At 38.0% G+C, this 15,000-nt stretch overlaps 2 protein-coding genes across 3 annotated transcripts in view; both read left to right on the top strand.

Annotated features, from left to right (window-relative positions):
- Positions 1-15,000, top strand: part of LOC122250217 (uncharacterized) — a 19,013-nt gene that overhangs the window by 3,462 nt on the left and 551 nt on the right. Inside the window, exons 2-7 of one of the 2 annotated variants that reach the window (XM_043011567.2) lie at positions 1-161; positions 11,447-11,525; positions 11,648-11,801; positions 12,104-12,213; positions 12,465-12,607; positions 12,716-15,000. The exon at positions 1-161 is cut by the window's left edge and continues 251 nt beyond it; the exon at positions 12,716-15,000 is cut by the window's right edge and continues 551 nt beyond it. In XM_043011567.2, the coding sequence (XP_042867501.2) occupies positions 1-161; positions 11,447-11,525; positions 11,648-11,801; positions 12,104-12,213; positions 12,465-12,607; positions 12,716-14,770 (2,702 nt within the window). In that variant the 3' untranslated portion in view covers positions 14,771-15,000. The remainder of the gene's footprint in view (positions 162-11,446; positions 11,526-11,647; positions 11,802-12,103; positions 12,214-12,464; positions 12,608-12,715) is intronic. The other variant, XM_043011568.2, reaches the window with a different exon arrangement.
- LOC122250219 (uncharacterized) lies at positions 7,517-9,797 on the top strand. The gene is made up of 2 exons (XM_086554151.1): positions 7,517-7,965; positions 9,231-9,797. Exons 1-2 carry the CDS (start codon positions 7,525-7,527, stop codon positions 9,651-9,653), a joined length of 864 nt encoding a protein of 287 aa, XP_086410277.1. The 5' UTR covers positions 7,517-7,524; the 3' UTR covers positions 9,654-9,797.

Here is a 15,000-nt window from a genome sequence, read left to right as displayed (position 1 = left end):
TCATGTATACTAGCAGATGTGACTTGGTTGCTCATTTGCAGGCAAAGCATATGCAAGAAAAGCGTCAGAATTGTCAGAACTGCAGTGAAATGTTCCACAAGAAAAGTGAACTTGTGCTGCATAATAAAGAAAATGGTCAAGCAAAACCACATAATGATAAGGTATGTAAAAGAAATTTTCTTAGCCGATTTAGTAGCATGTTAGACTAAGGGCCGTAGTCAAGGATTTTGCCATTGTGGGGTGTCTGAAAAGAAATGAAAAGAAATGTTATTATCAGGCTTCATGCGTCTCGTTGATTGATTACCATAACAAGACTATGTGGTACTATCCAATGTCAGGAATACCAACATGGTCTATTTGAAGCACGTATTTGGCGGGATTTTTGTAACCCTGCAAAGTTGAAGCATGGAAAAATAGCTGTTAAAGGTAAGAATACTCTTTATTTTTATTGATTTGTCATTGACATATATAAAAAGATAGCCTTATTTGAAACAAAAATCATACAAACGTCAAGAAATATTATCAGGTTTTCAACTAGATTGGAAAAGAGCAAATGATAATTACATAAGTTAATTTATATCATAGACTAGTACTTTTATAATCTATATATGTATATTGGTACAGTATTCTTTGGAAGCAGAAATAAAAAATAGATGTTCCTGGAACAAAAGTTTAAGCTAATTATGTAACAAAAGCAGTATATAAAGAAAGGATGAAACTAGCAGTTTAGTAAGCCACTAAAATATAGGTCCATTTTTAATGGGGTTTGTTTAAATAATAACATCATGCAACTTCTATTAATTTATTTCATGAAACTATTTGTTGCTTCATGTATGAGTGTAGACTATGCTTTCTGCTTGGTCTCCATGGTGATGCAAATGAAAGCAAATATACCCTTAAAATGAGAGCAACATGCTTAGAGTTTATGTTTTTACTGATGTGCAGGGTTGATAATATGATGATGCTGATAAACATAATCATTGTCATAATCTTCAAACACAAAGTATATTAATTTTGCACTATACTTGCTAATTGGCATAATTTCAATAACATTTTTAAATTGAGTAATTTGTTTCTATACATATAAAGATGTATTTGTTTTTCTTTGTGAATATTTATAATGCTTGAATATTGTGCACTGTACAAATAAAACTAGCTATCCATTAGCAATGTTAAATTTTGTTTTGGGTTATTTCATAGTTTTTTCTTCTTCTATTTCTCCTTTTCATTATTCTTATTATTATTATTATTATCATTATTATTATTATCATTATTATTATTATTATTATTAAATTTGAGAACCCAATACCTAAAACTGTACTTAATTTTGCCAGGTATGCTACAAATCACATGTTAATAACCTCTGCTAAATTATTATTTTTTTATTATTATTATATTTTTTGTTAACATTCCCCTTGATTGGCATTTCCTGTTCCAATTTAACACAAAAACAGCAACATACAATGTTTGCTGCAGGGAGTTCAGAGTTGTATACCAAAATTTCTCTGGATGTATTTTGACCAATAACAAGAAAATGTTTTCTGGAACTTTAACTTGTTTGTTTAATTGCACACCACATGGATGCCCAGATTTATTGTGCAGGTTAATGAACAATCTCCAGTATAGTTTTTTAAGTTTTTAATTTTCTTGAGAAAAAAACCTTGCAACTAAAATTCACTGATTAAGCTATTCCATCCCAATATATTCAGGTATGTAGAATCCAAATATGCAGTTGGTTTTCCACTTCTGCAGTTCCAAATACTATGATCATTATAAGACGCACCAGAATTGTTAAGAAATTTGATATTGGTGTGTAAATATTTTCAATATTTACAGTGATATTATAATTGCCCATACTTATGAAGATTGTGCTGTAGACAGTTCTCATTAACACTTAGAACAAGTAGCGTTTGTTAGTATGTCTATCTTGCAAAAGAATATGTCTTAGGAAAATACACTGGGCCATGAATATGACCTAACTGGCATGTCGGTGTGCATGAAATTTATAAGAGCAATCTACTTATTATAATCCAATCCACTATTTTTGCTCAAAGATCAAAGGTTTGTAAATACTGAGGCACTTCCACGTTTTAGAGTAATACTTATCATCAACACCGTATTTTCAAACAGCTCCACCTCCAACCTTGTGGGTGCCAACCTGTGGTCTCGCATCAAATTTTGTTTGAGGTAAAGCTGGGAAGGATGGCTGAGTTATTGAGCATGGAATGGTATCAAGAGGGATGCAGTGTTTGGTATCTGGTCTTATGTTTTCTTGAAATATGTAAACCTGATGTGAAAAATGTTCTACTCCAAACTCGCTACCATGGTAGATAGTTATTCTCAAGATAATATCTACATATTACTGGGTGACTTCCATGCGGAATTTGGCTCCATTCGAACTGACCATGAGACATTTGTCAGTCCCCATGGCATTAAGACCTGACACCAATAGTAAGAACAGTCTCTTTCTGTAAGACATGATGAGGTGCTGAGAAGGGACAAAGAACAGCATATCAGGAATCTCTGCTCAACCTAGCAATGCCTGCGGAGGCTATGTCTCCAGTTCACTCACTCAGCAGATGGCCAAATCATTTTGGGTCCTGGTGGGGTGCTAGTTTTGGGCTGAGTATTTTGAGCAATTGTTTCAGGTTGAACCGCCAAAGGCTAGTATGAATGTGGGTGGCGTTTTAAGCGCAGTACATGCTAATTTAAATAGACCATATCCTTGCGTTTTAAGGGATTGATTGTAGAGACCTGTCGGGAGTTCGATTCTGAGCTGTTGGCAACCATCACAGACCCCAAAAAGGCAATGGACTGGACATTGGGTAAAGCTCTCTTCCTAAGCCAGTGGTCGCCTAAGGGCAGTTATCATAGTGCCACGGACATCTTAATAAAGACTAGTGTTTAGACAGAACAAACTCACTGTAAAAAGAAAAATAGTTAAAGACAAGAAGTGAAATAATTTTTTTGATGAAAATTAAGAAAACAGAGATATCATACTAATGTTATTTTTATCCTGCTAATTATTTGACACATTGTTTGGATTTCACTGATATAAATTGGAATGATTTAGTAAGAAGTGCTGTTCGTTCGCCCGTTAGTTAACGTGGAAATGGTAAATGGTCTGTGTTTGTCTGTTGTTAGGCAAACAAACCAAGAGATTGTTTCGCGGTCTGTTTCCCGATTCCCTTTGCCACTCTCATCTTTCTTAAGTTATCGCATTTTTTTTATTATAGGTGTTCTTCCTGATGGAGAAATACACAACCTCTTGTAGAGTAACTTTGCATAAACACACGAGGGACAGGGGGGGGGGGGGTAGATTTGGCGACATTAGAGGTTCGGTATATGACATACATGCATTTTAGATCTTATTTAAATGTCAATATGAATAAGCGAGTTTTTAAATTACTTATTATAAGAAGTGTAGTTGATGCAGTTAAACTCCCTCTACCCCCCCTCTCTCTCTCTCTCTCTCTCTCTCTCTCTCTCTCTCTCTCTCTCTCTCTCTCTCTCTCTCTCTCTCTCTCTCTCTCTCTCTCTTTAACCTTTATTTGTTATCATTGTTACATTTCTGGTATATGAGAGATCGTTTGACCGATTGCCCTCATAATTTATTGGCTAAAATTTACATATGAAAATAAATTATCTAAAAGCCAAACCAGCTTGAAATATTAACACATACATCAACATGAATATGAATATAAGCTAAAACTAGAAACTATGGCTATAAAGTACATTACAACTTATAAAATAATTGGTAAAATTCTATTTACAAGAGTTTTAAAACTTTGAACACTATGTACAATGTGTCTAGGCATATAGCTTAAAACAGCATTCCACATCCTAGTGTATTTTGGGATGTACTGTCTCTGGTAGTGCCATGTCCTGCATCGTGGCTGCTCTAGTGCGTCCGGCACTCTCTCCACGGTCCTGGTGGTACGAGTAATCCGACGGACTGGCTGTCGCAGCGCCTGCAAGTGTGGCACTTGTTCTTCTTGTATTCTGAACATGACAGTGAGACCTGCCACATCCCTCCGGTGTTGTAGATTCTGAAGGTTGTTTAGATTCCCAGGATCTTCACCGTTGATTATCTTAATGGCTCTGGATTGTATCCTACCAAGGAGGTCGAGGTGCTTCTTAGCAGCTCCTCCCCATGTCAGAGGAGCATACTCCATCACAGACCGGATCTGCGATTTGTATAGAACCTCTCTTCCTCTTACATCAAGAAGCCATGAAATGCGTCTCAGGGACGCAAGTTTCCTTGATGCTTTCCTCACGATGTTTTCAATGTGTGTTTTGAAGGTGAGTTTTTTTTATTTTTTTATTTTTTTTCTACTTCATCTTCAGGTCGTAGTAATTTACCATCGAAGTATAGTTTGATGGTGGGTTGGGGGTTCTGGTAACTACCATGAGGTGGGTCTTGTTTGGTGCAAATTTGACCTGCCACCTGTGACCCCAAGTTAGGATGTTCTTCAGTTTAGTATTTATGTGTGTTGCTGTCATTTCCTCATCGTCGGCATTGTAGGTAACCGACAGTGTGATGTCGTCAGAAAACGCTTGTGTCTCAGGCACTAGAAGCAGCAAGTCATTTATAAATACATTCTACATGAGGGGTCCCAGAACACTGCCCTGCGGTACACCTGCCTTGATAGCATGCTGTGTTGATTTCTTGCCATTCAAGACGACACTCAGGTACCTATTGGTAAGATAGTCCGTGAAGAGGTTGAGAAGTGGTCCACCCACACCAATTCCACATAATTTCTCAATCAAGGCATCATGCCACACTCGATCGAAGGCCCCCTCGATATCCAGAGCTATCACAGCAGTGCATTGGTTATGGTCAAGGGCAGTGCTCCAGGTAGAAGACGTGAGCAGATGGAGATCAGCAGCTGAGTGGTTTCTCCTGAATCCAAACTGTCTGGAGCACATCAGTGAGTGTTTGTTGAGATGTCCTGTTAGGCGTGAACCAATTATTTTCTCTAGAACTTTGCTGACAGCAGAGAGTAGTGCTACAGGACGATAATTTTTGGTTTCTGCTTTATTTCCTTTCTTGTGAATGGGCACGATGTTGCTGACCTTCCATTTCGATGGCCATTTTTGCTGTTGTATGCAATTATTAAACAACAGAGAAAGTGGTTTGGACAACTGTCTAGCACATCTTTTAAGTAAGCGTGGACTTATTTCGTCTGGCCCCACAGCTTTTGTCTCCATGAGGTCCTTCAGAATTCTTTCTACTTCTGTCTTTGTTGTCTTGATGTTGGTCAGTTTTTCCACTGTCATTATTGGTAGCATCAGGGATGGTCTGGCAGGTTCTGCCACGGACATTTTCTGTGCAAAGTGATGTTCCAATACCTCTACTTTTTGCTGAGTAGTAAGTGCCATAGTGCCATTTTCTGTGGCCAAGGGTGGAATAGCTCCTTCCCTGATTTCTCCTTGTTTTTGTTTGACAATATTCCACCAATTTGGCCAGAGTTTAGCTTATTTTTGGTGTCTTTTTCCCATTGTTGTATGGCCCATTTCTGGATGGATGCCATTTGAGCCGCAGCCTGTCTATGGATATGTTTGTTATAGACTGTAGGGTTACGTTTTAAATTGAGCCATGCCTTGTACTTAGCATCAGATGCCATGCGGCACCTGGGCCCAAACCATGGCTGATCAGAGGGATAGGAAATATGGTCAACATGTGGTACGCACTGTCTCTGGATCTCAAGTAGGGTCGCTGTGAATTGTTCCACTTGCTGATCGACATCACCTCTGAGAATGTCCTCCCAGGATATGTGCGTCAATGTGTTCCTGATCATTCCCCAATCAGCAGATTCCCATTTCCACATAGTACGGCTATAGTGCTCCTCACGAAAAAGTGCAAAAGAAATTGTTGTGAGTAAGGCAATGTGGTCTGAAGTGCCTACAAAACCAAGTGGGGAGCAGCAAACTGTGTCTTCAGGGAAGTTAGTCACAACTGGATCAAGTGAGGAACCAGAACTATGTGTAGCAAAACTAACGTGGTTGTTGAGATCATACAATGCTAACATATTATCAAAGTTAGCTTGAATGATATGCTGATTGAGATCACCAACTCTTATTATATTTTCACAGTGACTGCTCAGTAAGAGATTATCAAGGTGGTTTACCAGGAAATCAACAATTAGCGTTCCCTGGGACGGGGGTCTGTAACACCCACAACAAAGGGTACCTCTGCTTTGCTATCTATCAGTTTCCACAGGATAAGTTCCAAGTTGTCTGGAACAGGGTAATCAACAAATTGGATTGGTGTCGAGTCCTTGTGGCATAGTGCTACTCCGCCTCCATTTGTGTTACGGTCCTTTCTGATCCATGATGAGTAACCAGGAATCTTGGCATAGTTGCAAGGTACTTTGTCATCTAGAAAGGTTTCAGATATGAATATTATGTCTGCTTTGTGTTTTAAAACAAATTGATGTGTTAGTTCCCCCACATTGGTATGGAACCCTCTAATATTGGCAGACACTATTCTTATTTCTTGCAAAACAGATATTTGCTATGCTTGCGGTTGTGGTAGTGGTTGGTGGGCACCATAATTGGAGGGCACTGCATATTGTCGGAAAAGAACTTGTTTATGCAGTGGTGGATAGGCTGTAGGTTGTGGTACCAAGAACTGTTGGTGCGCAATACTTTGTTGGTGCCAGTGAGCACGCTGTGCAGCTGTTAGGCTCTCTTGACTAGACTGGCTCACAGCCTGAATCAGCTCCTGCTGTCTCTGATCAGCCAGACGATGTCTGCAATTTTGTGTGGTATGATAATGACTCTTGCAGTAGTCACACACTTGATTCCTGGGGCAATCGTTTCCAGAATGTCCTTGGCGGTGGCACACTGGACATTTGTTGGTAAGCACGTTTCTTTTGCGTGAGTTACCATGAAATGTTGGCCTTTCTTTTAGTTTTTGTTGAGTTTGCTGGCCACCTCCTTAGTTCTTATTAATTGCAGGATGGTGCACAAATTGACTTCTGTGTTCCTGTCCTTGCTTTCGTTGACCTTGGTATGGTTGGCTGCTTTCTAACAGTGCGCCAGGTTTCGTTAATGTCTTTGTTAGCTTCCGATTTTTAGTTTGTTGGTCCGCCCACCATATATACGTTTCGTCACTTTCCTCCACTTGTTTCTCCCACTATCTTGTTCGAGCGGGCAGTGCAGGCAATTGAGCGTTGGTGCGGCTCCTCAGTGTTGGCTTGTGTGGCTACCAGAGTGTCATTAACCTGCAGCACATCCACTATCAAGCTCCTTCTTTCTGGCAGACAGGTGATTATTCTCTTAAAATTATTTAGCTGGCTTTTTGTTGCTGCTAGGTCACTGCGAAGTTTCCTGACTAAAGCTAGCCATACACCTGCAGATTTGATCGCTCAGTTTCAGCAGATTTGATCGCTACGGACCAAATCTCCTAAATATCTGCCTGTGTATGGGGCGATAAAGATAAAACCTCGCACATCAAATCGCTCATTTTGATCTTCCATCATGTTGGAAGTTTTTACCCCCGTACAGATCGGTGTCACCATGGTTTGTGTATCTGACGCTCGTTTTACGAATACAGATTTTATAACAGAATTCATTGAAATCTATAAAACACATACGTGCTTATGGCAAGTAAAATCCCCAGAGTATTCAAATCGTGACAAACGAGATTCAGCCTACAAAAGTCTTTTAACTTTTTGTCAAACAGTAAACCCTGACTGTGATGTATCTTTTGTAAAGAAGAAAATAGCAAACTTGAGGAATGCTTTTAGAAAAGAACATGCAAAAGTTAGAAAATCTACGAAATCAGGTGCTGGTGCTAATGAGATATATGTGCCAAAACTTTGGTATTACAAATTACTGGCGTTTACTGCTGATCATGAAGAGCGACGTGAATCATTCTGTAGCATTGACAGTGCGGACCACGATGAACAACCGACACAGGAAGATAATCAATGTGACCAACCGGATGTTGAAGTTGAGGTCAGTGAAATGTTATAATAACTGAAACGTTTTATTTAATACATGTACAAATGAATGTAGGTCATTGTAAACATTACTGTAAATTTGTCAGAACTCAAATATTGTAGTACAGAAATCTAAGAAATGTACGCCTCAAGTTTAAACTAAAGTTAAACAGTAAAATAAATAGTAAGCAAAGTGATCAGCATTAATAGTACCATTTCAGGCCATATCGTTCTGCCAAGGCACAGCTCCAGTAGTATTGAAGTAGGTAACATACTTGTCTCTATTCTGTTTGCCGCCAGCTTGCCCTGTATTATTTAGGTTCGCTTGAAGAGGGGTGAGTTGTTCTTCGTTTCTCCAAGAACCTGGGATCAATTGCCGACTCTCAATATCTTCTCGATCAACCATAGTGGTTGGTGAATAACCACCTTTATTTTTTTGCCGCAATACATTATGTAAAATACAACAAGCTAGCACAACAACGTCTATTTTGTTTGGACTCATATTGATTGTTGTGTGAAAGATGCGAAAACGGTTTGTTAAAATGCCAAACGCATTTTCTACGACCCGTCTTGCTCTGGAAACTCTATAATTGAATATTCGTTTCTCTATAGTTAGATCTCTACGAGCAAATGGTTTCAATAGATTCTCGTGTAAAGCAAACGCATCGTCTCCGAGGAAGACAAAATTCAAACCTTCTTTGTTCATGTCTGCTGATGGCAGATTGAGTTCATGCCGATGGAGTTTTTTACAGAAAGTTGTAGTTTGGAAAACTCCACCATCTGACATTCTTCCATTTCTTCCGACATCCACCATCATGAACTCGTAATTCGCATTTACAATAGCCATTAAGATGACGCTTTTGAACCCTTTGTAGTTATGATAGTAGGATCCACTTCCTGCAGGGGAAATAATCTTCACATGTTTCCCGTCGATTGCTCCTCCACAGTTTGGGAAATTCCAGTAGCCTTCAAAATCAGCAGCAACCGCCAGCCACTCATTTTCAGTCGAAGGAAACTGAGAAAGAAATAGTAATATTTGCATTAACATCTACATCTCCTAACATCTCAAATAATACGTTTTGGCCTGAAAACAATATTGCTTACAAAAAGCGTATTATATTTATAATATAAAGCAGTCAGCAAAATAAGAAAAATCAGAATATTGGATACATATATTATTCGGTTCTATTCAAGTGCAAGATAACAGATGCTTTCATATAAATCGATACCTTGCGTTATACATATATCTTGAAAATTAATCAATTTTTTATTTCTCTACAGAATGGCCAAGTGGCGCAGCTGAGTTGCAGTATGAATTCATCCACACCTATGAAGCCTCCATCACGCAAAGGGCTAAAACGTAAGGTGTGCCAAGTAGATAACCTTGTAGAAGAGGCTATGTCTGTTCTTAAGAAACTAGACGACTCATGTGATTCATTTGGTCGTTACATTGCTACAGAGCTAAGAGAACTGAATGAGAACCACCGTGTTCTTGCGAAACAGAAGATATCAGACATAATATGCCAGGTACAGTTGAATAAACTTGTTGATGGACAGCATCATACAGTATATAAACCTGTCTATTACAACAGTGGATATTACACAAACAGTACGCCTGACTACCTACCATCACCGTACCAACCATCACCGTCACCATCACCCTCCGACTGTAGTGATAGCAATGATTCCTATACTAACATGTAATGTGTCACAAAAAATCTGTGAGACATGGATACAAGAATAACATTACATCCATTTGTTTTTGAACTGGATAAAGGATAAATTGTAAATTAGGTGATTTCTTTCTATTTTCTTAAATGGTATACATGCCATTTAAAAAGCCGTTGATATTATATTTGTTTTTGTACTGGATAAAGGAATAATTGTTAATTAGGTGATTTCTTTCTATTTTCTTAAAGGTTATACATGCCATTAGGTATAGGTAGAGCCATTAATATTATTATTATTTGTGAGATGACATGTCATGAGAGGTTTACCAATTTTTGTATGCATTCATAAATAAACAGAAAAATACCTTGTTTTAATATAATTTGGAACATACCTTCATATACTGGTCTCGTAGGGCATGCCATAAAGCTCTGCAGGTTTCAGGTATGAAGTTTCCCAGAGACAGTGCAGAAATAGCAGTTGAAAATTTAAGATCCTCCAAAGACCTCCCAGCTGCCAGGAATCTCAAGGTTGCTATTAAAGGAAGAGGCAACAAGAACTCAAGCAATTGAAATCGGAAGCACCAAGTGAAGAAATCAACACTGCTAAGAAAGAAAGGAAGGAAGGCGTAAGGGGCAATGCGGGAAGCAACATAACACTGTTAAGGATGTATTCAGGACGTTTAAATATTCTTTGGCTGAATTGATTGCTGAATCAAAGCCAATGTTGCTTCAAAGTGATTTCATCAATAACGATCGATTGGGATATTCAAGGAAAAGGGGAAGAACAACCACATTTATCATATTCCAGACTGTTATGTCTGTATTGTTTTCAGTAATTTCGGATAATGTTCTTCACTTTATTATTTTGTGAACAGAACAAATACTATTATAGTTGTTAAGTGTACATTCATATGTATGTAATGATGATATGGGTGTAAATATTTGTTTATATTTATGAGAATAAAAAAAGGAAATTATTTCATGGTTTTGATTTTTCCAATCCAACCTAGAGGTATTGAAATTGATAAACATTATATATATATATATATATATATATATATATATATATATATATATCTTTTTCTTTCCTTTTTTTTCTTCCTTTCTTTCAAAGGATTTAAGATTTAAAACTCTCCCCACGTGAACGTGAACATCTAAGGGGTCATGCAGTTGAAGGATTGAAATATCTTAATTAATTGTCAGAAGGTAGGTTGGACTTAACAAGAGTGCTGTGCAAGATAGGTCTGACCACATGAATTTACTTCCAGTTTTGTTCTTATTGAAGATGCCAGAATTGCAAATTCTTGTTTTCTTTATCCATTCCGCGAGCTTCTGTTGGGTACTCCTGACTACGGCCCTAATTTGTTATTGTGCACACACACACACACACACACACACACACACACACACATATATATATATATATATATATATATATATATATATATATATATATATATATTTATATATATATAATTATATATATATATATACATATATAATATATATATATTTATATATATATATATATTATATATATATATATATATAGATATATAGATATATATATATATATATATATATATATATATATATATATATACAGTATATACATAAAATGTGTGAAGCTGGTAGGTAAATAGCATTAGGTTAGGTGATTTATCAATGTGATCGATAATATATAATAATACATTTAGTATATGTAAAGTAAAGTATGCGTATTAACAGGTTTAATCTATGTATTTAACTCGTTAACTACGTAACTAGGTATTCTATCCTCGCCTTCCATGTTGAAAATATTTCAGACATAACTTATAACCCCGACAGGACTCCTCCAGTGAAGACATATCGAGTCCCGGAACGCCAAGCACCAGTAGTTTATCGCCCATGCCAAAACGTCGGAAAAGTGAGTGAACTTTTTTTCTTCTTTTTGCTTTGGAATAAGGTTATATAGATTCGTACCGTACATGTGCATTGATATGCCTTACTTAATGTTATGTCTTTCTAAGAAGCCTTTATTTCTTACAGTTGAGGCATATATGCGGGAACCCATTAGCACGCAAAACATTGAACTATCTTCTGGGGAGAATGATCAGCTTGACTCCGAAGAAGACCTCGGTCAAAACCAACTGCCGGAGCAGCACGTCTATCCAAATCCTACACTTGCCTCGAGTCCTTCTAGGTATCCTTTGGCTCTTGTTCCTTTTTTGTGATGTTCATCTTCCTAATTTATGTGCAAAGCAGGGAGACATTAAAACTTTCTTTTAATACCAGAAGGGTTTAAATTTTTGAATTTCATTAGCTTTCTTGGATGACTGTTGGGTAACAGAAATAATGGTTTTACATTTACCTAAAGAGTAAACTTTCTCTCATGCAAGATAATATAACGAAAAGTAAAATATACAATTTAAAAATAGTCTTTTTGTTTCAGCAGTATGATTGATATAGTTAGGTTTGTTATAAACATTGGCCCTTTTGTTCCAGATTGACAGGTGGATCTTCTGGTATAAAACATCAAACTACTGAGGACTTAAAGGCCTGCGATGGCGAACCCGCAGAGGCAGAACAAAATATTGATCCGTCACAGAAGAAAAGTAAGGGAAATAAATATTAGTAATGTAACAAATACATGTGTGAGATAATTTTCAAGAAGCTTTATTGAATATTTTCGTAAACGTTATTTTCATACAGTTGATAGTTGTGTGATGAGGGCAAACTGTATGAAATATGGGCCTTTGTTCTTTCATAATCTTAATCAAGTTGCCTCTAATATTATCCAATTCTATTACATTATTTTCACATTTCTGAACACAATAACCTAACTGCATTATTAATTTGCTTTAAGGTCGTGGCAGCAGGCGAATCTGGCACAGTGACCAAATCGAGGCACTCATTCTCCTTATCAAAGAAAAATATCCAAGGTTGAATAACGGCTGTAAGAGGAAAAAAATGGTATATGCGGAAATAACTGAAGAATTACAAAATATTGTGAGTATTATGCATAAAATGTACAAAGTAACATAAAATGAACATCTGGTTTGTCAAATGTATATGATAAGCATTATATTCATTCATAACTTTCACTTTTTTTTCCAGTTCCAAGGTGTCACCAGATATCAAGTTGAAACAAAATGGAGAGTTGTCAAATATTTATATAGAACTTATGAAGGAAACAAATTTGCATTAAAACGACCAAAAATACTAGAACCAAAGATCTATGATTTACTTCATTCAATCTTGGGTGAAAAACCAACAGAAAGCACACCGTCCCAAGGTGTTAGTGTCCAAGATCTTAAACCACCACCTTTAGTCACTTCCCATTCTTCAACCTCCAACAACACACTGCAAGTCCCGTTAAAATCAGAAGCAGCGACAACACAGCAACCCCAAACATCTATCAGCACACAGGCTTCACAGGTTGCTTCAGGATCAGAAGATGTAGCACTACAGCGATCTCAAACATCTATCAGTTCACAGACTTTTCAAGTCCTTTTAAGTCCAGAAGCTGTAACACTACAACAGCCCCTAACATCTGTTAGCACACAGGATTTACAAGTTCCTTCAAGATCAGAAGCTGTAGTATTACAACAGCCCCAAACATTTATCAGTGGCCAAACTTCACAAGTTCCAAGATCAGAATATGTGACAATACAACTGCCCCTAGCATCTGTTAGCGCACAGGTGTCACAAGTCCCGTCAAGACCAGAATTAATAGCAGTACAGCAGCCCCTTGCAGCTGTTAGTGCACAGGCATCACAAGTCTCATCAAGACCAGAATTAATAGCAGTACAGCAGCCCCTTGCATCTATTAGTGCACAGGCGTCACAAGTTCTGTCAAGATCAGAATTAATAGCGGTACAGCAGCCCCTTGCAGCTGTTAGTGCACAGGTGTCACAAGTCCCGTCAAGACCAGAATTAATAGCAGTACAGCAGCCCCTTGCAGCTGTTAGTGCACAGGCATCACAAGTTCCGTCAAGATCAGAATTAATAGCGGTACAGCAGCCCCTTGCATCTCTCAGCACACAAGCGTCACAAGTCTCATCAACACCAGAATTAATAGCGGTACAGCAGCCCCTAACATCTGTTAGTGCACAGGCGTCACAAGTTCTGTCAAGGTCCGAATTAACAGCAGCACAGCAGCCCCAAACATTTATCAATACACAGGCTTCACAAGTTCCAAGATCAGAATATGAAACAATACAGCAGCCCCTTACATCTGTCAGCGCACAGGTGTCACAAGTCCCGTCAAGACCAGAATTAGTAGCAGTACAGCAGCCCCAAACATCTGTCAGCACACAAGCGTTACAAGTCCCATCAAGACCAGAATTAGTAGCAGTACAGCAGCCCCAAACATCTGTCAGTCCACAGGCATCACAAGTTCCATTACAATCAGAAGCTATAGCACTACAGCAGGCCCAGATATCTGTCAGTAGACAGGATTCACAAAATCCATCAAGACTAGAAATAGTAGCAGTACAGCAACCCCAAGTATCTATTAATGCACAAGCTTCACAAGTTCCTTCAAGACCAGAATTTGTAGCAATACAGCTACCCCAAACATCTGTCAGTGCACAAGTTTCACAAGTTCCACCAGGATCAGACATTATAGCACTACAACAGCCCCAAACACCCATCAGCGCACAAAGTTCACAAGTTCCATCAAAATTAGTAGCAATACAGCTGCCTCTCTCATCTATCAGCACACAGGCTTTAGAAGCCCTGTTAAGACCAGGAGCAGTAGCAATACAAGATCCCCAAACATCTATTAGCACTCAGGCTTTACAAGGCCCGTCAAGACCTGAAACAGTAGCATCACAACAGCCCCAAACATCTAATAGCTCCCAGGCTTTACAAGAACAACCAAAGATACAAACAACTCCACAAGTCCCAGACAATCCTGTTGAAGAAAAGCAGGTCCATCGAACAAGAGGTATTGGTATACAAACAGAGGCATCACGGGATCCGCTGTCAGAGTATGTAAGAACTCTGGTGGACAAGCTCGATCATTTCATGGAGAAAACGACCAAGCAAAATTATGATATTATAAATTTACTCAAAATTAGGGAAGAGAGAGAAGCAAGAAATGATGCTCTGCGTGAGGAGTACAGGAAACAAAAAATTGAAATTCTAAAAGCTAGATATGAAAGGTAAACTAATAACCAAGAATTACAGAGCTTTACTGTGTTGGGTGACATACCAAACTGATTTTTTCACATGTTTGCCATTTCTTCATAGTATGCTAATAAAGATAACTGCCACACACGAGCATCTTTTCTGTAAATGCAAATATAACGAATACTACATCTACCACTAAAGAAATAGTCGGTAATGATAGAAAAAATATTTACATTTATCATTTATTGACATGGTTTGGGGTTCAA

This window comes from Penaeus japonicus, unplaced genomic scaffold, assembly GCF_977035675.1.
Source record: "Penaeus japonicus unplaced genomic scaffold, GWHDUDI00000001_assembly GWHDUDI00000029, whole genome shotgun sequence".
NCBI classification, from domain to species: domain Eukaryota; kingdom Metazoa; phylum Arthropoda; class Malacostraca; order Decapoda; family Penaeidae; genus Penaeus; species Penaeus japonicus.
Note: the sequence above shows the minus strand (reverse complement) of the source record. Positions and strands in the feature narration are given on the sequence as shown.